Below are 22,906 nucleotides of genomic sequence, written 5' to 3'. Positions count from 1 at the left end.
CGAGCAGGGGAGGGGCAGAAAGAGAGAGGGAGACAGAACCTGAAGCGGGCTCCAGGCTCTGAGCTGTCAGCACAGAGCCCAACGTCGGCTTGAACTCACAAGCTGTGAAATCATGACTGAGCCACCCAGGCGCCCCACACTGGTGTATTCCTAAATCTTTATGAAGGTAAAGGTAAAAATGAATAAGTCACCAGATATGCTACCCTTCAAAACACTGAGGACTGTGTTGATTGATACACCATAAACTTCCTCTTACCCCCAAGTACATGTAATTCAGGAGATATGCATTTTCCTTTTAATGTAGTTCCTAACATGATTTGGGATTCCTTTCCAGTAGTGTCTTGGATTCTCATATAATGAGAGTAATTATCTAAAGATAATGTAAGATTCTTAATAAATACATAAAAATTCAGTTTGTTCAGAATAGTCTTTTGAAGTCCAAGAAAGTGTAATAATACATCTTACAAGTATTCTTAATGAGGACTGAAGCCAAAAGGATCTTTTTGCTTAAATTGCAGCTTACCTGAAAATATAATAACTCCACCTGTATTCTCTGTGCATTACAGTTGGTAAACATTTATATTGGATTGAGGGATTCTTACAGAGTAATAGAATTTGAGTATCAGTTAAACTGAAGCTATTTCACTGTTATTAGTTGTTGAGCCATACCTCATTTTACACGTCCATTGAGGCTATTCCTGTCTGCTGGGTGTGTAGCTTTTGCCCGAGAACTCTGAAGGACAGGGCATTTAAGGTGTTCTGAGGCTCTGGGTTTTGTTACAGGTAGAGCATTCTTACATTTTGCTGGTATCTCTCTGTAACTTCCATTTAGCAGTTCTGATACAGTCCTTTGGAGTTAACATGAAGCTAATCTTAATATTCTTTTTTCTTTTTAATGTTTATTTATTTTTTGAGAGAGAGAGAAAGCGAGAATGGGAGGAGCAGAGAGAAAGGGGGGAGAGAGAATCCCAAGCAGGCTCTGTACTGTCAGCACAGAGCCCGATGTGGGGCTCCATCTCAGGAACTGTGCTAAAATCAAGAGTTGGATGCTTAAATGACTGAGCCACCCAGGCACCCTGCCAATCTTAATAGTCTTATCAAGTGAGTGAGGGCAGTAGGGTAAGAATGCAAAGGAAGAACACCTGGTCAGAACCTCGGTAAGGTATTCTGGCCAGTCACACTCTCCTGTGGGTCTGGTCCTGGGTCCTCTGCTGGGCAGATATTTGGGTAGACCGCCCTCCGGGCCATTTTAACTTTATCCTGTACAGTAACAACGTACACTAAGGAAAAAAGGACGCCCAAATGTAAATGTATTGAGTGCCTGCTTTGTACCACTGTGTGCTAGACTCTGGACTTTTGCTATTATTTTGCCCTTTAATTCCACACAGGACCTCAAATCAGTATCGTTGATTCTAAAGATGAGGAAACTGAAAGCTAGGAATTAAGCAACTTGCCCGCAGACATCGAGCTAGTGAGTGGAATTCTAACCTTGGTCTGCCTGCCTTCAGAGCCAGCACTTCCATGACACATCACATTGTCCCCTGGAGGGCCGCACTAGGTGCTGTGACTGCTTTGACACACTTCCTCATTAGCCTGCATATTCTACACCTTCTGAGTGATCTGAGGCTCCCAGACCAGCCACGCCAACATTAATGTTGACTCTAATCTCTCTTTCCAATACTTCTTTCTTCTCACCGTCAAAATTAAGCACGTTCTTCTTAAAGACATGACCCTTCTCCTCTCTATGAACATGTATTTGCAAGCCACGCTAATTTGCATCAATAGGTATCAGAAACCCTCTCCTTTCATATCCCTTGACTGGGTCAAAGGAACCATAGAATGGTTTGGTGTAAAAGGTTGGGAAGGTCAAGCTAAGTAGTTCCTCATGACTAGGGTGAACAATGATACCGTCTCCTGAAGCAATGGTCTGCGTCTTCCAGCTCTACTCCTGATGTGGAAGCAAAGAGCCGAATCGCCACAATTGTAAGAGCAGAAATCAGCTTTGTCTTTGGCTTGTTTTCAGTTGAAATCTAACAGTTTAATGAAATAAAGCCCTGGGGAAACATTGGAATACACAGTCCTTAGGGTAAGGTAAAGATAAGGCTATCCCTCCACGTACTCACATGATATTTTAAATACTCACATAGTATTTTAAACCTTTCACACTGTCCTGTCACCACCCATTTTGTCCTTCCCTCAGTAGACTGTAAGTTCCTTGAGGGTAGAGAATGTACTGAATTCATACTTTTATTTCCCACAGACCATAGCATAAAGCCTTTCCAACTGCAGTTGACGAATGAATGTTTATTTCATGAATGCATAAATGAATAAAAGAAATATAAAGATGTCTTTCTGTAGTCAACATAAACCTACCTCAGGCAGTATTAAATCACTTTCACTTATTTTGAGGCAAGAAAATACTTCATAGAAAATCAGAGGCCAAGAGGAATAATATGATGACTTCTAAAATTTTGGGTTAGCTGTGTATCTGAGGTTGTGTGGACTTGGCTGCAGGGTTTTAAGTACATTTTCATATGGTACCCAGAAGTGGGACTTCCACTCCCCTTGGGAATTAAATTCTCATATCATGGTCATAACTTAAAAATTTCTGATCTGTAGGGGCGCCTGGGTGGCTCAGTCAGGTAAGCTTCCGACTTGGGCTCAGGTCATGATCTCATGGTTGGTGAATTCAAGCCCTGCGTTGGGCTCTGTGCTGACAGCTCAGAGCCTGGAGCCTGCTTCGGATTGTGTCTCCCTTTGTCTCTGCCCCTCCCCTGCTCATTCTCTCTCTCTCTCTCAAAAATAAATAATAAACATTAAATTTTTTTTTTCTGATCTGTAGACAAAACTGGTTATTCTTAAAATACTTCATCCAAAATATTTGAACGTGTGTGTATGTGTGGGGGGAATGTTAGGAGTGGTTTTGTTCTTGAAAATATCTGATGAAAGGGAGTAGTCCAGAGAAAGCATCAACAGTGACCCTCAGGAGGTAGAGTGGATTTGGTTTTGGAATTTAAAAGCTTCTCTGTTCCATGCTTGATAGGATCCTTTCTCTCAAATAAGATACAAAAGCCACACCTGATTGTCTGCAAGGATGACTGTATTTAAATAGAGAAATCAGTTTTATGACTGAGGGGAGAAAATCACACAAAAAGAAAATAAAATGTCCCATGTACATAACGTGATATGTCAGATAATTGTAAGATTTTCTTCCCCCTCAGTTTCTTCCTGCTGCCCTGCCTCTGTGCCTCTTTCATGATGGGAAAATGGTTATGATTGATGCTCATCACCATGAGCTCATAGTGCGTGGGCTTTGTCCCAGATAATGGGTTGAAGGAACTACCTATTAAGTCCTTACTTTTAAGTAGGTCTGAGGAGAGTGTTAACCTTTACAGTACTGGTCATAGGTACTGTCCCTTTAGGGGAGATGTGATTTTTACTATTCAGGAGTTGCTCACAGACTTTCTCAAGTCGTGGGGAGAGCAGAGAGGAAAATAGTGGCTTTATGCCACCAGACCCCCACCCTTCTAGTTAGCAGGGGTGCAAAGATGTACCCATCTCCTGCTAGACCCACTAGACCTGCTATGTGGTAACCTCTCATCTGCCGTCAGAGACTTGGGTACTCACAAACGATGGGAGAAAACTCTGCAGCTATGAGGATGAGTTCCAGGCTGTTTCTCACCCCTCCCGCCCCCTGCCCCCCACTCCCAAGCAAGACAGCTCCCTGTAGGGTTTTTTTCCTCTCCTCAAAGCAGGCTTCCAGGGCTTTTTCTCTTGGTAATTGTCACTACTAGTTCTGTTCAGTCCCTGTAGATAAGCACGTAGGCCCTTTTTATTTTAAGATTTTACTGTTATAAATAGTAGCATGAGGAAATCACAAAAGTCCCAGACCCGATTTCTGTCTGGAAGCCCCTTGGGACAGAGCTTTTATTCCTTAAGTTGGGCTTTCTGTGCCTCCGAATAAAGGAATATTTTGCTCTCAAGAGAGCCTCACTCCCAGCTCAAGGACCTGAAGGTGCAGGGGTAGCTGAAGATCCCTGCTTCTTGTATCAGCCTGGGAACTTCCATCTCTGGGGATGTCCCGTGGGGATTGGACTCTGTATACCATTCAGGAGGCTCTCTCAAAACACTCATTTTCTTTAGCAATCCAAGTAAGTTTCAAATCCCAATCAGTTTTCATTGAGCCTTCTTTTTGCCAAATACAGCTTAAATTGTAATTGTTCAAGGCTGTGCCAAGGTATGATTTGCCCAAATGTGAATTCACTGATATTATTTGATTAGTAAAGATCACTCAATTAGTAAAGAGGGATGTTAAGTTGGCCTTGGCTGGGAATCTTACCACCTGAGGTCTTCAAGCAAAGTCCCTGCTGGCATTGTTTCCTATGCAAGTTGACTTCAGGTGACATCTTTTGCTTCTAGAAAACAATATTGCAGACATGAATAAGAAACCATGAGTCATACAATAAGTATAATACTAGGCTTATGCCATGGCTGCTTTTAGACCATTGTATTTTACTGCTTGTTTAATTATCTGTTTGCTGTAAAAGTTGGCAATCCTGGCTTTCCTCTTCAATGTAAACAAAATAATAATATTTAATTCTGTCACTATTTATTGCTATAATAGTAGAAACTATTTTTTTTCTTTTTTTGCTGTTTTCAGTTTCTATGTAGTTTAGAATGGCAAGTTTTCAAGGAAACTTTTTTAAAAGAGTTTTTCCTTGTAATCAATTGGAGATGAAACAGAATTTTTATCTTGAAAGTAAACAAACCCATTACTAATGGGAAAAAAAAAATTGTCTGGAGAAGAGTTATGGAGAGAGGGCTTTTTGTCAGCCATGACATGTCGAGGTGGGCTTGGCAATCTAGGGTCTAGATTCTCCTTTGGCAGTCCAGAAACTTGATTTCCTCAGCTCACTGAGAATTGGGCAAATTCGGGGGTATTGGCTGCTATTAACTGGCTGGTGCATTTTCTTCTTTGCAGCAAAATCTATGGGAAGTCGGATGACACTCAGCCTTTGTTTGGTGAGCATGGAGTCTGGGCCAGAGGGACGGGGATGGTCTGAGAGGCACATGTCCACCAGCTGTGGGAGCTGGATGTCCCTTCCGCTCCAGAGGCAATGTTGTAGAGCCGAGCCCACTGCTCCTCTTCTTGGCTGCTGAGGCTGTCTTTCCTGCTGGCCCAGTGTTAGAAACTGAGTGTGAATAGCCTCTCTGGTTAAAAGAGAACACAGAACCCCCTAAGGTTTGAGCAGATGAGAGCTCTCTGGAAGATGAGACTGTGCATGCAGATACCGGCTTGTTTTCTTGGATTTTCCCTCTCCTTCCGGTTCTCTTCCTTTGATTCTGGCCATTCATCACCGTCTTCACAACCAGGGGCCTGTGGTGCCCTCTAAAAAATTGGCTAAAGCCAAACGTCAGTTCTCTTTCTGTTATTACTCTCAGCACAGCTGAGATAGGCTGGAACAGTCAATGGACATCTTATTAAAATTAAGAGAAAGCAAAAGGAAAATCAACATGTACTGAAACTATGAAAGTATCGGGCTGACAAAGGATAGATTTTGAGCTTGGTGTAAAGTGTTGGGAAATCTAAGCCAAACAGTCAATTATGACCAGGTTAAACAATGACTTCATCTTCTCAAGTGATGAGGCAGTACTTTTTCAAAGCATTTTTCCCCCAGTGGGGCAGGCATAACCGAGTAGCTTACGTATCCCAAATGAGCCAGGTTTACTTTTGCAGATTAAGAATCTCATTTTAACAGATTCTATATGTATGAAATGTGTATTTCATGATTAGAGTTGTGTCATTTCTGACATTGTCCTCAGATTCTGGGGTACTTCATAAAGCCCAGAATGTACTGATTACCAAATAAGTGTGCCAGAGTCATAAGAATGACTTCTTTTCCAGCTCTTTCAGAATATCATTAGGACTGCATTTAAAAAATACTCAATACTTTTCGGGGGGCGCCTGGGTGGCGCAGTCGGTTAAGCGTCCGACATCAGCCAGGTCACGATCTCGCGGTCCGTGAGTTCGAGCCCCGCGTCAGGCTCTGGGCTGATGGCTCGGAGCCTGGAGCCTGTTTCCGATTCTGTGTCTCCCTCTCTCTCTGCCCCTCCCCCGTTCATGCTCTGTCTCTCTCTGTCCCAAAAATAAATAAAAAACGTTGAAAAAAAAAATTAAAAAAAAAAAAATAAAAAATACTCAATACTTTTCAATCAATAGCAGTCATTGTTTTTGATGGTCAAAAATTTCCATCTTTGGCCAGTAGTAGCCTATTCATGTGACTCTTATGTCCTTTTGACATGCCCCTATTAGTCTTGGAGCACTTCCTTACTTCCTTAGCTCATCAAAATGGTTCAGGCTCATCTTGTACTTTTTTCTGGCTCAGATGTAGAATCAGTCACACTTCAAAGGAGTCTTGATTCTTTTTAGTGGGGAATGGTTTTTAGAGACCACAACTTGGGTGCTGCAGGTGTTCATTGCTGCTGGGTTGTCTTTAGTTCAAAACCCACTCAGTGTCTTTAGTTCTAAACAACATGGGTTTGAACTGCACAAGTCCATTTATAAGTGTTTTTTTTTTTCAATAAATATAGTACTGTAGATGCATTTTCTTTTCTGTATGATTTAAAAAAAATTTTTTTTCAATGTATGATTTTCTTAAGATTTTCTTTTCTCTAGCTTACTTTATTGTAAGAATACATATATAATACATTTAACACACCAAATATGTGGTTTTTTTTTTAAGTTTATTTTTAAGTAATCTCTATACCCAGTGTGTGGCTCAAACTCACAACCCCAAGACCAAGAGTCTCATGCTCTACTGATGGAGCCAGCCAGGTGCCCCCAAAATTTGCATAGGAATTAATTTTTTTTTTTAATTTAGAGAGGGCAAGTTGGGGACAGGGGCAGAGGGAGAAAGAGAATCCCAAGCAGACTCTGCTTAGTGCAGAGCCCAATGCAGGGCTCAATCCCATGACCCTGGGGTCATGACCTGAGCTGAAATCAAGTCTCAGATGCTCAACATACTGAGCCAGCCACGTGCCCCAGTAATTAATTTTTTTTAAGTAAGCTCTGTACCCAGTGTGGAATGCAGGACCCCCAAGACCAAAAGTCACATGCTCTACTAACTGAGCCAGCAAGGCACTCCATTCAAATATGTGTTGATTGACCATTTATGTTATTGGTAAGGGTTCTGGTCAGTAGTAGGCAATTAGTAAGGTTTTTGGAAGGTCAAATTTATATGCAAATTTTCCACTATTGGGGGTGGGTGGGAAGGTTCACATCCTTTACTCCCCTGTTGTTCCTTGTTCAACTGTGTATGTATTTTTGAAAAAAAAAAAAAAAAAGACAAGTTCATACTAGTTCCAAAGTTCCAAATATAATATTGCAGAATTAAAAAAACCCTTAATTTCTTTGTACACTTGAGTTTTCGGTTACACTGAGAACGTCTTGGTTTCTCGTGGCATTAACATTATTTGCTTTATCCCATAGTGTACATAAGGATTAAAAAAACATCAATATAGTAACAATAATGCTACTTACTGACATTTAAAGTTTTTTTTGCAGCTCTTTTTGCCCTTGGAATATATACCACCATTGATGTATAGTCACAAAAATGTATTCTAAAGCAACTTGGTAATTTTTTCTGTATTCTTGTGCCAACAATAGGATATTCAGTTAGGTTCATTTATTTCCATTCATTTTCATTTTTTCTTTTTATTTATTAATATAACATGTTATCCCAGAGTCAAAACTATATAAGGCACATCCAGAGAAGTCTGTTTTCCATTCCTCTTTCTTCCACACTGTTCCCTCTCACATAAATACTTTTTTTGTTGTTTTATCCATGTAGTATTCCTTTTCTAAATATTAGCAAATACAAATGTCTCTGTATTTCCTCCTATCTCCTTTCCTTCCTTATTCCTCATTCATTTTTATGATTAATATTCCACGGGTGACTGTCATAGTTTAAGAATGACTCCCTCCCCCCCCCCCTTTTTAAATAGTAATAATAGTTAATAGTTCTAAACTACTTAAGTCTATGGCTGGACAGAGGGGGCACTTAAAAAAACTGCTTTTAAATGTGAACAATTCTTTTTTCTTGAAGCCTGTTCTTCCAAGAGAAACAACCATTATTATTCGGTGTTACGCGCTTTCCATGCCTCTCTAAGCTGCCAGGAAACTGTGTAACACCATTTGGGATGAAGCTTGTGTTTCATCACCTGCCAGCTTCTCTGCCACGCTGCCAGATTCGTCCTGCGTTCGGCTGACTGTCCCTTCTGAAGCTGCCCGGATAGGTGGGCACTTGAATCTCTCTGGTGTTCTGCACCTGAGACTTGCTGTCTTTGGTGCCACCCTCCAGCCCCTCCCAGATCTTGGGAAAAGCGCGGAAGTCTCCCGCAGCTTCTGGTCCCGGGGCGCATTTGTTCACCTGGCCGCTCTCCAGTTCCCAGGCTCCCGGACTCTGGGGTTTCCGGGCTCCGCAGTCCTGCGGTTCCTGGGCGCAGGTGCCAGGAGCCCGCCGGGCGCTCAGGAGCTGAGGCCGCCCTGGAGCTAGGGCCGCCCGCCTGCGCATGGTGATGCCGGGATTGGGGGCGGGAGCGCCGCCTTCATCTCCCGCGCGCTCGCTCGCTCGCTCCCGCCCCCTTCCCCGCCCCAAGCCCTCTCCTGCCTCAGCCGTGCAGGCTCCGCACTGCAGATGCCTCCCGACCGCCCCGCGCTCGGTGGCTCCAGCGGTGCTTCGCAGGTCCCTTCGACCCCCGGGCTCCCGCCGCACTCTCGCTGCTCCCAAGGGCCCCTCGACTAAGGAGACTCGCTAAGTCCCGCGCGCGGAACCGCTACGCCGGCAGGGCGGCGGGGATCCAGGCGGACGGTGGCCGCGCCGGAGCCCCGGGCTCTCTCGAATGCGGCAGGACAAGCTGACCGGCTCCCTGAGGCGCGGAGGGAGATGCCTGAAGCGGCAGGGTGGCGGAGGCGGAGGCGTGGGCACCATTCTGAGCAATGTGCTCAAAAAGCGCAGCTGTATTTCTCGGACCGCGCCCCGGCTGCTCTGCACTCTGGAGCCGGGTGAGGTCCCGGGGCTGCAGATGGGGCACTGTAAAGTAGCGTGGCGCCCCGGACTGGTGCCTCTGCCTCAGTTGAACTCCGCCTAAACCGGGCAGCGCTCGCGGGCCGCCCGGTGCGGGGTACCGCGGCTCGGCGCGGGCGGGGCTGGGTCGGTCTGGGAGGGAAGAGCGCGGACGAAGGCCTGGGCGCGGGCAGCGGCCTCCCAAGGCTGGGAGGACTGGCTGCTCCCGGTGGTTGCCCGCGGGTCCCAACCCTGTGGCTTGTGCGCGGTCTAGCCCTGTTTGTACCCAGAGCTTAAGGCGAGCGGTGCGCTCGGCCTTGTCCGCGTGGTGGGGAAGTGCTGGCGGCTACCCGGGCTGCCAGAGGCCGCGCAACCAATTGTGCTTCGGGCTCACTGGAAGCCACGTCTTGAAAGAGGTGTGTGAGGCGAAGAAAGGAGAATGTTTGATTCTTGGGGTCGAAGGGGGAGGCAGCGGCTGCGAAGGAAAAATCGGGTGCATTTTCCTGAGTGTCCCCGCGGCGTGAGTGCTAGGGTCAGTTCGCCTGGAGCCTCTAATTTGTGTGTCCGTTTGGGGAGCGGGCAGGAAACCCTCCTGCAAGTAGAGATCCTTTCTTACAGCTAAAGTCCGGGAGCGCGCCTTGTGTGCTAGGCTAGGCCCTTTATGGTGGTAGCCTGTGTTTACACATCCTTGCTTCTCTAGGCTGCATAACTCCGCGTCTGCTCCACCACCCGGCATCCCTCCCCCGAGGTTTTATGGGCCTGGCGCGGGTGCCTGGGCACAGAGCTTTCTGGCAAAGGGTGGCCGCAGAGGGAGCCGGCTGCACTCTCGCCGATGCTTAGCGCTCACTTGTCCCCAGCGTGGCACCAGCGGGGTTCCAGGCGAGTTCGTCCTCCCCCAGCCCCTGCCCAACCCCCCCCCCCCCCCCCGCGCCACCGGGGACCTGCTATCCTGAGGCTGCTGGAGAGAATCTGACGAGGCGCGGAGCCCCAAAGGGTGGAACCCGTGACTGCCTTTACGAACCTTGTGGTTTCTTTGTTTTTCTCCCCGTGGAAGTGTCTAATTGCAGAGACTGTAGTATTTATTCACCATCTGCCTTTACCCTTAAAAAAAAATTTCCTTTCCACGTTAAAAGTGTTTTATATTTCTGAATCCGGAACAGCCGTGACTATCAGATGAAACATAAGCCTTCTCCCCTGCTTTAGAAGAAAAGAGGAGAAAATGACCTGATTTCAGCTATCGCATGCAGGTGGTGAATGATCAATTCCAGTTAAATCCTGTGACTCATTCTAGATCATGAGAAAATAGTTGTGGTTTAGATTAACCCCAGCAGGTTTCAGCACCTGGTGCCCAGCAGGTGCTCTGAAAAAGCAAAGGGAGCATATTCGGTCATACATACAGGGAATCCAGAACTGTCAGGTCGGTTGAAATAAGTCAGCGCTGGACAGAATATCCTTGTCTTTGTTAAAGCAAAAGTCATGAGTATGTATGCTCCTCCGTTCAGCACCCCGAGTCTGGACAGCAACCTCACAAGGGAGTGTGTTTCATCCTGCCTTAAATCATTCGCTCCAGCTGGAGGCACTCTTGTGGCCATTGTATCATTGCTCTGCACTGAAGCAGGACTTCATTTAAACGATCTCAGAGAGATGAGAAATTGTGGGGGTACTTGATAGACCTTTGGAGAAGGAAATCTTATCTACTTAGGCAGAATATGCCTGTGGCCCTGAATCTTTGAAAAGAAGTATCAGGGCATTGATTGGATGCCTGGGATTCTTTATCACAGCTTGACTTCAGAAATCTAGGACCCAAATCATGTATTCACAGTACTCTTCCCAGAACTCCCAAGAAGGATATCTGCATACTGTCATGGGCTTGGGCAAAACATACATACCTCTTTCTAGTTTCTTGACTCCATATATATGGTTTTTTTTTTTGTTGTTGTTTAATTTTTAATGTTTATTTTATTTTTGAGAGAGAAAGAGGAGAGAGAGTGTGACTGGGGGAGGGGCGGAGAGAGAGAGAGAGAGAGAGAGAGAGAGAGAGAACGAACACAGACTTGGAAGCAGGCTCCAGGCTCTGAGCTATCAGCACAGAGGCCAATGCTGGGCTTGAACCCATGAACCGTGAGATCATGACCTGAGTCAAAGTCAGATGCTCAACCGACTGAACCACCCAGGCGCCTATCCATATATATATGTATATATATATATGTGTATATATATGTATATGTGTGTATATATGTATATGTGTGTATATATATATATATATATGATTTTTTTTTAAGTCTACCTTATAGTAATTTTAAATTCTGAAAATTGTTTCTATCTACATACCAATTCCTAAGTACTGGAAGTTGTGGGGAAGTTTTCAGTATGCTTAATCTGCAATCAACATCTGAGAAAAAATATTGTCATAAATGACAATTATAAATTGTAAAACTGAATACTATTAATAATGTTTGGTATATCTTGATCCTTGAACTTTTAAGTAATAAGTCTAAAAGAGTGACTTGAAATATGATTTAATTCATTTTGAAGTTGTAGAAAAATCTAGCATTTTCAGAGTTGATTCTTTTTAATAAAATTTACATGGGAGGGATTGCCTGGCTGGCTCAGTTGGTTGAATGTCAGATTCCTGGTTTCAGCTCAGGTCATGATCTCGCAGTTCATGGGTTCAATCCCCAACCCCACCAAAATAAATAAAGTTAAAAAAATTAAGCTCATTAAAAAAATAATAAAATTTATGTGGGAATAAAAATTGTCATGTAATTTCATTTCAAGGACAATAACACATACTTCTCACATGGAATTCTGAATAAAAGCCTAGTATGAATATAGCATAAAGTCTTTATGTATTATAAATACATTGTCTTGATATATTCTCCCATTTATTCTCTTCCATAGATTTGGATTTTAGTCAAAGAAGTTTGTTTAAAGTTGTAGATAACTTTAAATAATAGTTATGTTATCTATAGTTATATTTTTAGCTTGTAGTCTGTAATTAAACATACAAACTGTTTTATCTTCAGTGAGTAAATGTATCATAGAATTTTAAGGTACATGAAAATCTCCAAATAAGATTGTTAAAATGGATTATTCCACAAGTGAGAAAGCAATGACATTATTTTGATAACTTTTGATATTTCACTGAAGTTTCCTTCATAACTTAGTTCACGTAAATGTCTTTTCTAAGACAAATTCTGTAAGTAGAGAATTCTCTTCATAAGTTTCATAAATATTAATTATACTTTGCTGGGTGATTTATAGTTAATCATCATACTAATTTACTGAGGTAGATATTATTCTTCATTTTAAAGATAAAGTATTGAGACTGAGACAGGTTAAATAATTTGTTTGACACTAGGGACCAGAGTTGAGTGGTGGTCTGAATAACTCCAAGCCTGTGATGTCATGCTTTTGTTTTTGTTTTTACACGGCTCCAAACAACTGTGGAAGCCACCATTCTATGTGCTAAACTACATTCTAGTGGCCATAGGATATTTTTTATTTAAAAAAGTAATATTATTACCTTTTATCTTAACAAAATTGACTAAAATTTAGTAAAAACATGTTTTAAAAATTTTATAATGATTCAGTAGAATCAGGTTAATTTTTAATTTTATTTTTGATCTAACATGTTATTTATTTCCAAAATAACAGATGTATATTTTTGTTTTAGGAGTTGACACAAAGTTGAAGTTCACTCTTGAGCCATCTTTAGGTCAGAATGGTTTTCAGCAGGTAACTTTGTTTTTTTTTTTTTTTTTTTTTAGTTTTGAAAATACTCTTATTTTGGGGTATCGGTAGGGCACACTGAGATATATTCTCAAAGTGGGAAAATTAGCCTATACTTTGACATGCATAAGATGAGTCAGTTTTTAAAATTATAAATAAACTTATGAGGCTACAAGTGGCCCGAGTTTATACTCGCAATGAAAAATTTTGTACTTTCTCTTAATGGTGCAAGTGTGAAAAAAAATTAAAAAAGCCAAATATCTATTATTTTGAATCCGTAATACATGTATTTGTTTCTGAACCAGAGCTTCCCAATCATTGTGTGTGTACTGCACAGGGGTCACAGGTGTATTAAGAGTACCTAAGGTGGGGGGTGGGGGTAGGGCTTGGAGTAGTTATATGTGGCTGAAAGAAACTCTGTTTATCTTAGTGTGCTATATGAATTTTATCATACTCTGTGGATGTCAAAATAGGAAACAAGTTGAAAAATGCTTATCCAGGTCAGTATCACTTTGCCAATATTTCTTCTGTGCTCCTAGTGGTACGATGCTCTCAAGGCAGTTTGCAGACTATCAACAGGAATACCAAAGGAATGGAGGAGAAAGGTAAGGAGGATGCATAGGGCTCAAAACAAAAGGATCAGCCCTCCGTTCCTCTTTAAAATGTCTGAAATGTCCAAAAGAATATTCTAGGTTAGGAATTTGAAAGCTGTCTTTCTTCATTATCTATGCATTTAATAAGTATTTATTGATTATTCCGTGCCAGGTACTGTTCTGGGTACTGAGGATACAGGGAGTGGGGGTGGTGGTGGAAAACCACAGACCAAAATTTTTGGCCTCATGGAGCTTACAAGGAATGCAATATAGAGTATGTCAGATGGTGATGTGTCATGCATAAAAATAAGGCAGAGAAAGAAATAAGGAGAGTTGAGGGGAGAGGAATGGAAGTAAGGAGGTGGAATTTTAAATAGCAAGGTGACATTTGAATAGTTGGTGAGGCAGCTACCTGGGGAAGAGAACTCCAAAGAGAGGGAACACCCTTAGGCTAGAGTATCACAAAAGCGAATAACCAGGATGGCCGAAGCCCAGTGAACCAAGAGGAATGCGACTGGAGGGAGGGTCATAGAGATAAATGTGATGGGGTCAGAGGGTGGTAGATCATGTAGGACCTTACGGGCCATAGTAGGACTTTTGCCGAGTCTGAGATGGGAAGCACTGGGAAGTTTTGAGATAGGGAGTAACAGCACACAACTTACATTGTGAGCAGACCTCTCTGGTTTGATAATATGGACAAGGGCAGAAACAGGGCGATCAATGGAAAACTTGTGATAATTCAGGCAAGACATCGATCAGGGTTACAGTAGTGGAGATGGAGAAAAAGGATTAAATTCTAGATATATTTTGAAGGCCGAGTTGACAAGAATTCCTGTTAGGTTGAATATAAGGTATAAGAGGGATGTCAACAATGACTTCAAGGTTTTGACCTGAGCTTCTGGAAAGTTAGAGCTACTGTTTACTCAGATGGAAGGGGCAGATGTGTGTGTTCATATGCATGCATGTATCAGTTGACGCAGTGGTAGATTAGATGATTGGTTTGCTATCTGTTAAGGTTGAAATGCCTATTAGACATCTAAATTGAGGGTGTCAGGTGAACATTGGGATATATGATTGTGATGCTTAGAAGAAAAATCTGACTGGAGATATTGATCAGTGTTATTTCTGCTAAATCGTGTTGAAACGCCAAAACTTGAAATGCTTTCTTAGTATGTTATTTATTTTTCTTAGTATGTTAATTTGTAAACCTAGTCTTAATACCCCTAGAATTTGAAGGTGGGGATTCTTCATCTTCAAAATATACATTAAAAGTCTTTCAGAAACAGCTTTTCAGGAGAAAGTAATCAAAGGAGTAAAAATATCCAGTGACTCTTTTAAAGAAAGTTTTTCATGGGGCTCCTGGATGGCTCAGTCGGTTGAGCATCCGACTTCGGCTCAGGTCATGATCTCACGGTTTGTGAGTTCAAGCCCCGCATCGGGCTCTGGGCTGATGGCTCAGAGCCTGGAGCCTGCTTCAGATTCTGGGTCTCTCTCTCTCTCTGCCCCTCCCCCACTTGTGCTCTGTTTCTCTCTGTCTCTCAAAAATAAATAAATGTAAAAAAAAATTTAATTAAAAAAAAAAGTTTTTCATTATAAGACCCTGTTGTCAGTTTTGTGTGTGTGTGTGTGAGAGAGAGATGGAGGGATAATTTAAAGGCAGAGGCCCTGCCATGGTGAAAAAAGACCCATTCTCCATGAATGACCAGGTGGCTCGTGTCCATGTACAGAGAGCAATTCAGAGTCAAGTCTAACAAGTATATAACATAATATAGCTAATCCAGTGAACTGAAATAAAAATGGAATTTTTTTTTGTTCTCTTAACAGTATCCATAATGATCGGATCATTGCTTGCTGCGTAGCAGAAGCTCAACAAATAATAAAGAAAACAATAAATGAAAGGCTCTAATTGGTTCAATTCAGCACAGCAAACATTTCAATGAAAAGTTGATTTCTACAAGTGGGCTATATATGGTCTAGGATCAGTTCCCATTTTCTTGTTAGATACGATAACTATTTTTTAAAAGTTTATTTTGAGAGAGAGTGCGCGTATGTACGAGTGCATGTGAACAGGGGAGGGGCAGAGAGAGAGGGAGAGAGAACCCCAAACAGGCTCCCCACTGTCAGCACAGAGCCTGATCTCATGAACCATGAGATCATGACCTGAGCTGAAACCAGGAGTTGGTTGCTTCACCAGCTGAGCCACCCAGGCACCCCTGTGATAACTATTTTTTAATAAAGAAGGATGAAATTATATATTTTAGTGTAGCATTCTTTTTTATCTCTTAATATTTTAGGTTTGGTTGACCTTGGCAGATCATTATTTGCACAGTATAGCTATTGATTGGGACAAAACCATGCGCTTCACTTTCAATGAAAGGAGTAATCCTGATGATGACTCCATGGGAATTCAGATAGTCAAGGTAAGTCCCCTGAGTTTGGCCTACTGTCCTGACTTAAAAGGAAGATTCTAAGAGCCAGGTGTTTACTGGATAGAGGATCAAACGTTATGGTCTGAATGTCTATATATTTTCTGCTTTCTTATTTCATTAGTTAACAGCCTTTTAATGGGAACTTTGACAGTATCTTGTCTTCATAAATTTGTATGTTGGCAGTAAGAAGAAAATGTTTCTGTTCATATTCTATTTGCTTATCTAACTTACTTGACAGGAGATTGAAATTTCTTTTACTTTCTTTAGCATGGGTCAGTGCTGTTAACTGGATTTTTACATAAAAGTCACAGATTGAGAAATTTAAAGTTAAGTATATTTCCTATTAAAATAGTTGGGCTCTTATTAGGGCCTTTGATAATTCCTTAACTGTTAATTTATGAAGATAGATTGACTGATGGGTCTACTTTGAACCAGATGGTCAAGGGTTCATGCCAGCTGTGGAGGCAGCTGTGGTTTGCCTACTGGGATTATTACAGTTGATTAGGGCCTGTTGCCAAAAGCCAAGGATGCTGATTCAATTTGATCCCACTACTGTTTTCTTACATAAACCTCCAGCACATGGCTTTTGATTTTATGAGTTCATTACAGTGTAATGCTAAGTTGGGTTATTTTTAATGCTTATTTATTTATTTTGAGTGAGTGAGAGAGAGAGAGAGAGAGAGAGAGCATGCACGTGAGTGCGTGTGTGAGTGGTGGAGGGATAGAGAGAGAGGGAGAGAATCCCAAGCAGACTCTGTGCTGTCAGCGTGGGGCTCGAACTTATGAACCATGACATCATGACCTGAGCTGAAAGCATGGGTCAGAGGCTTAACTGACTGAGCCACCCACGTACCCCTAAGCTAGGGTTTTAAAAGGGAAGTTGTCTCATAAATTTTGGCCACCGGAAGATGGCTAAGGTTTTGGCAGATTTGAAGATACTTTTCTCATGAGGAAGTACTAACTAAAAGAAGTTTCTATGTGATCTAACTTGGTCTGTTTCAGACAAATGTTGAAAACAATTATAAAATTTTATTTTGTATGTTTTAAAAGTGTCTGCACTATCCATCTTTCAGCTTTTTATTTGGAATTTCAGAATGTTTCTCAGAAATGAAGTATTCCATATATTTTTAAAAAATGTTTTCATTTATTTTTGAGTGAGCATGAACAAGCAGGTGGCGGAGGGGCATTAAGAGAGGGGGACAGAGGGTCAGAAGCAGCCTCAGCGCTGACAGCAGAGAGCCCGATGTGGGGCTTGAACCCCTGAACTGTGAGATCATGACTGAGCCGAAGTCAGATGCTTAACTGACTGAGCCACCCAGGTGCCTCAAAGTATTCCATATTTGAAATATTTTCTTTCTGTTTAAATTGTGAATGAAGGCAATGTACATTTTATAACAATCATGTTATTAAGAGAATGTTTCGTTTTTCTCATTGAAGTAAATGCTCTGTCAGTAAAATGACATTAGCTCATGAAAATCATAGTCTCTGCTTAGTTATTAAATGATATATATTGATCTCATTAAATATTAAAGTACAACAAATGTTTCTGTCCTTTTTATACAAATTTATAAACCAATTTAGATAGAAAGATTTCTGTGTTTTGAACAGAATAATTTTTCTGTCTCTCTGCAATATAGATTGCATTCTTTGCTATTTTGATTTTTCTCCTTAATATTAGAGTTTTAATAGGTAAATATTACATTGTGTTTTCGAGAAAGGAATAATGTTAGCATCTATCATATGTGTATTGAAGTGACCGTTGTTTTATCTGAGACCTAGTATTAAAAGAAACTGTCAATTTGTATAGAATTATAATGCAATTTTTGTTAATTCTGAATCACATTTGTATCACTTCTGGAAACAACTTAACTTTAATAGAAAATTAGAAAGAAATTTAGAAAAATTTGACTGAAATTCCCCTTGAAAATGTCCTTAGTCAACTATATCCGAATAAAACTGGAAAAAAATGTATCTTTGCATATTAGAAAATGATAGGAGAAAGAAAATTTAAAAAATTGTTTTTGGCTTGTGTCTAGGGTACATATATAGTTTTAAAAACTAAAATCCATGTTGGGGCACCTGGGTGACTTAGTCGATTAAGCATCCAACTCTTGGTTTTGGCTCAGGTCATGATCTCAAATTTCATGAGTTTAAGCCCCATGATGGGTTCTGTGCTGACAGCTCGGAGCCTGCTTGGGATTCTTCCTCTCCCTCTCTTTTTGTCCCTCTCTACCCTCTCAGAATAAATAAACTTAGAAAAATAATCAAAAATAAAATAAAATAAAAATAATAAAAAACTAAAATACATATTCTATTTAGTGCTGAAGCAGAGATACAACTAAAGGCTTTTTTTTTTTTTTTTTTTTTGTAGAGAAAATAAGGAACCATTAGAAAAGATAATTGTTTCTCTTCTTTAGGATCTTCACCGCACAGGCTGCAGTTCTTACTGTGGCCAGGAGGCTGAGCAGGACAGGGTTGTGTTAAAACGGGTCCTTTTGGCCTATGCTCGATGGAACAAGAATGTTGGTTACTGCCAAGGCTTTAACATCCTGGCTGCTCTAATTCTGGAAGTGGTGGAAGGCAATGAAGGGGATGCACTGAAAGTGAGTATCAGGCTCTGGAGAAGGCAACTGAAACTGTCTGAGAGTCAAACGTTGGAACTGTAATATCTCTTCCTTTTCGACCCACTGCCTTCCGAGGGGTTTGCTGCGCATTTGTAATTACCCATAATAACATTTCCCCCACGTTAAAGCCAGGTCAAGTGATGGACTCATGTAACTGCCAAATGTGAGTAGAATCATTATGTTTTTAGTCTTGCTTATGAAACAGCATATCTTTAAAATTTTTTTTAATGTTTATTTTTGAGAGAGAGAGAGAGACAGACAGACAGAACATGAGTGGGGGAGGGGCAGAGAGAGATGAAGACACAGAATCCAAAGCAGCCTCCAGGCGCTGAGCCGTCAGCACAGAGCCTGACGCAGGACTGGAACTCACAAACTGTGAGATCATGACCTGAGCTAAGGTCAGACGCTCAACTGACTGAGCCACCCAGGTGCCCCTGAAACATCATATTTTTAAAGCAAGTTGAATACTAATTGTATTAATTATCCATTGCTGCATAACAAATTAGCTACTTAAAATAGCAAACATGATTTACCTCATAGTTTCTTGGAATCAGGAATCTGAGTGCAGCCTAGCTGGCTCAAAGTCATATTGTTGTGACATCAAAACTTTTGGCTGGGTCTGCAATCTCATCTGAAAGCTCACTTGGGGACAGCATTCACTTCCAAATTTGTTCATGTGGTTGTTGGCAAGATTTAATTTCTCACAGGTTGTTGGACTGAGGGCCTAAGTCTGGCTGGCTGTTGGCTGGAGGCCTTTTTAAGTTCTTTGCCATGTCTCCATTTCGCAACAAGGCGGCCAGCATCCCTCAGAATAAGAGAGTAAAAGAGAATGGACAAGGTAGGAGAGATTCATTTGCGGATTTGTAGCCTATTATCAGTTACATTTTCATTTTTGTTACATCCTATTCATTAGAAGCCAGTCACTAGGGCTAGCTCTTTCTCAAGGGGAAGGTCTTACACAAGGGTGTGACTACCAAGAGGTGGGACACGAAGGGTCTTGTTAGAAACTTCCTACTTTCCCACAAGTTATGCTTAATTCAGGTTGGGTCTTGTTACTGGATTGCTTTACTCTTTCACATATGGGGTGAGGTATGGAGGAGGTAGGCTGAGAGTGAGTGTGTATTATGGAAGGTATTTGCATGGAGAAAGGTTGTGGAGGTGAATTATATTTTATTATCTTTTAATCTTTGATACCTGGAACCTTTGTTTGTTAAAAAAAAAAATTCTGGAAACACTTTGAGATGGGTCACAAGCAATTTAAGCTTATGTGTTGGAATGTGAGTCAGTGAATCACCAGAAATAATCTTTATGAGAAATGAAGCATTTCACATGTGCAGGATGACTACTCCCTTATTAGTTTGGGGCAATATGGGGTTGCTAATTCATGTTTGAACTCTCAATCTGCTATTGATTGCAATGCTTTGTGATGGGTGGAATAGATACTTAGTCTTTGTATCCAAGAGCCTCCCCCAAGCCTTGTGTTTGATTGTGGTAAATAATCTTAAGGATATTTCCAATCACTGACTAATGTCATACGGACAAACAAACAAATATTCCTTCTCGTTTTGTATGTATCATGGTGGAATTAATTATAAAGCCAGCCTGACATAGTCTAAATCCGTATTCACCCTTTCACTTTTTCCATTCGCATATTTAAGGAAACAGCTCTGAAGCTACATGTTCATCAAATAAGTGGGGGAGGGAGGAGCCAGAGACAAATAAATGTATGAATTTAAACGTTTAAAACGTTTTTTATCAAGAAGCAGTTTTGTTTACTCAGTCTATCAGCTTTAGTCAATTTTTTCTTTTCAGATGTAATTTCTATGCCTATAAAATGAGAACTGTTCTGTTGAAAAGTTAGAATAAGCAATTTGGGTTAGCAGGTGAGGTGGAGTAGTTTGGGGGAGGGGACATACATGCCAATCAAATCATGGAAAGGCTCAGTGATACTTGGGAAACTAAATGCACATAAAAAAGATGGATTAGATAAAGCTGAGGAGCTGCATATTTATATTTCTGCCTCTAAGAAAATGAACTCTGTGAAATGAAATGACATCATCATCACTTAGGAATCTTGTGGTTAGACATTGAATATGCAGAGGAAGATTAGATTCATGAAGAATCATTTCGGATGCAAAGGAAGATATTGGTATCCGTGTTTTTTAGCAGCTATTTTGGCCTCTGCAAATTTTTTTTTTTGCAAGTTTTAATTATTAGGCAGATATATAGTTTATTTTAGAAGGAGGTGAACCATTTCCTTGCTTTTCAGCACTTACTGTTTTTTCTTAGTAACTATTTTTAACTACTTGTTAAAATTTTGATGCTCCTTCATTAGTTATTTTTTAAAAAATGCATAATTTTTTTAGAGTAGTTTCAGGTTCACAGCAAAACTGAGTGGAAGACACAGATGTTCCATATGCCCCCTGCCCCAACACATGTGTAGCCTCCCCCATTATCACCATCACTTCTCAAAGGTACATTTGTTACAATCCATGAACCTGTATCAATGGGTCATAATCACCTAAAGTCCATAGTTTCCATTAGGACTCACTCTTGGTGTTGTACATTCTGTGGGTTTGGACAAATGTTTAACGACGTGTATTCGTCATTAAAGTATTTGTAGAGAGGGTATTCACTGCCCCAACAATGCTCTGTGCTCTGCCTATTCATTCCCCCTGCCCTCACCCCTGGCAACCAGTGATCTTTTAACTATCTCCACAGTCTTACCCTTTCCAGAAAGTCATATAGCTGGAATCAGAGTATGGAGCCTTTTCAGATTGGCTTCTTTCACTTAGTAATATGCATTTAAAGTTCCTCACGTCTTTTCATGGCTTGATGGCTCACTTATTTTTAGTGCTGAATATTATTCCTTTGTCTGGCTGTATGTAGTTTGTCTTTCCATTCACCTACTGAAGGACATCTCTGTTGCTTCCAAGTTTTGGCAGATATGAATAAAGCTTCAATAAACATCCATGTGCAGGTTTTTGTGTAGATGTGAGTTTTCACTTCCTTTGGGTAACTACCAAGGAGTGTGATTGCTGGATCATATGGTAAGAGTATATTTGGTTTTGTAAGAAACTTCCAAACTGTCTTCCCAAAATTGTGACTATCCAATTTTGCGTTCCCGCCAGCGACGAATGAGAGTTCCTGTTGCTCCACATCCTGGTCAGCAGTTGGTGGTGTCAGCATTCCATATTTTTGCCATTCTAATAGGTGTGCAGTGGTATCTCATTTTAATTTGAATTTCCCTGATGACATATGATGTGAAGCCTCTTTTCATATGCTTATTTGCCATCCAAACACATCTTTGGTGAGGTATCTGTTAAAGTCTTTGGTCCATTTGATCCTACTGATTATTTTATTTTGAGCTTTCAGACTTCTTTGTGTATTTTGGGTAATAGTCTTTTATCATATGTGTCTTCTGCAAATATTTGCTCCCAGTCTGTGGCTTGTTTTCTTATCCTCTTGACATTGTCTTTCACAAAACAGAAGTTTTTATTTAAAGAAATCTAGCTTCCCAGTGACTTTTTTCATGGATTGTATCCTTTGCTGTTGTATCTAAAAAGTCATCACCGTACCAAAGATCATCTAGGCTATGCTGTCTTCTAGGAGTTTTATAGTTTTGCATTTTATGTTTAGGTCTGTGATCTATTTTGAGTCATTTTTTTGTGAAAGGTGTAATTTTTGTGTCTAGATTCATTTTTTGGCATGTAGATGTCCACTTATTCCAACACCATTTGTTGAAGAAACTGTTTTGCTCTATTGCCATTATTTATCCTTTTTTTTCCCCAATGTGTGGTCTTTGAAATATAGTGATGGGTGGAGTGACATACTTAACAAAACGCACAGCTATCTCTTATGTCCTATGTCAGACTTAGAGATGCCTTTGGACAGATAATTTCATTGTGTCATAAGAATTACTATGATAATTGGAGATTTGTTTTTCTTGTTTTGTGTAATTTTGAGAGGTCATAGTTTCTTTTTTACTTTTTAATTGCTAACTGCTATCTTCTTTTTTTAAGTTTATTTATTTTGAGAGAGAGAGCAAGGAGGCGAGGGGCAGAGAGGGGGAGAGAGAGAATCCTAAGCAGGCTCTGCATGGCCAGTGCAGGGCTCTGTGCAGGGTTTGAACTCACCAACCGCAAGATCATCACCTGAGCCGAAACCAAAAGTCGAAGGCTCAACCGACTGAGCCACCCAGACACCCCCATGATTTCTTTTTAAAGCTTAAGTGTCTCTCTCTCTATTATATCCTTAGATAGAAAGTGCAGTAATAGACTGTTACTTTTAAATTTTACCTTTGTGATCCTGTAAGTCCCTCTTCTCCTTAGAAGTAGAGTGCAAGGTCCCCACCAGGATACTCCGTTCTCTCGGACTTCTGCATTCCTCCTCAGCTGGCTCCAGTCTCTCTAGGACTTCCTTCCTCCACAGATTGAATATGCTGTACTCCTTTTATTGCTAAG

The 22,906-nt window shown here is 41.0% G+C and overlaps 1 protein-coding gene across 4 annotated transcripts in view; it reads left to right on the top strand.

Annotated features, from left to right (window-relative positions):
- TBC1D30 (TBC1 domain family member 30) overlaps positions 1 to 22,906 on the top strand; it is an 86,783-nt gene that overhangs the window by 36,627 nt on the left and 27,250 nt on the right. For 2 of the 4 annotated variants that reach the window (XM_058742130.1, XM_058742129.1), the window contains exons 3-6: positions 12,742 to 12,803; positions 13,337 to 13,402; positions 15,685 to 15,810; positions 18,237 to 18,422. In XM_058742130.1, the coding sequence (XP_058598113.1) occupies positions 12,742 to 12,803; positions 13,337 to 13,402; positions 15,685 to 15,810; positions 18,237 to 18,422 (440 nt within the window). Of the gene's footprint in view, positions 1 to 8,624; positions 9,065 to 12,741; positions 12,804 to 13,336; positions 13,403 to 15,684; positions 15,811 to 18,236; positions 18,423 to 22,906 lie in introns of those variants that run through there. The other 2 variants (XM_058742131.1, XM_058742133.1) reach the window with 2 other exon arrangements.

This window comes from Neofelis nebulosa, chromosome 8, assembly GCF_028018385.1.
Source record: "Neofelis nebulosa isolate mNeoNeb1 chromosome 8, mNeoNeb1.pri, whole genome shotgun sequence".
In the NCBI taxonomy this organism is placed as follows: domain Eukaryota; kingdom Metazoa; phylum Chordata; class Mammalia; order Carnivora; family Felidae; genus Neofelis; species Neofelis nebulosa.
Note: the sequence above shows the minus strand (reverse complement) of the source record. Positions and strands in the feature narration are given on the sequence as shown.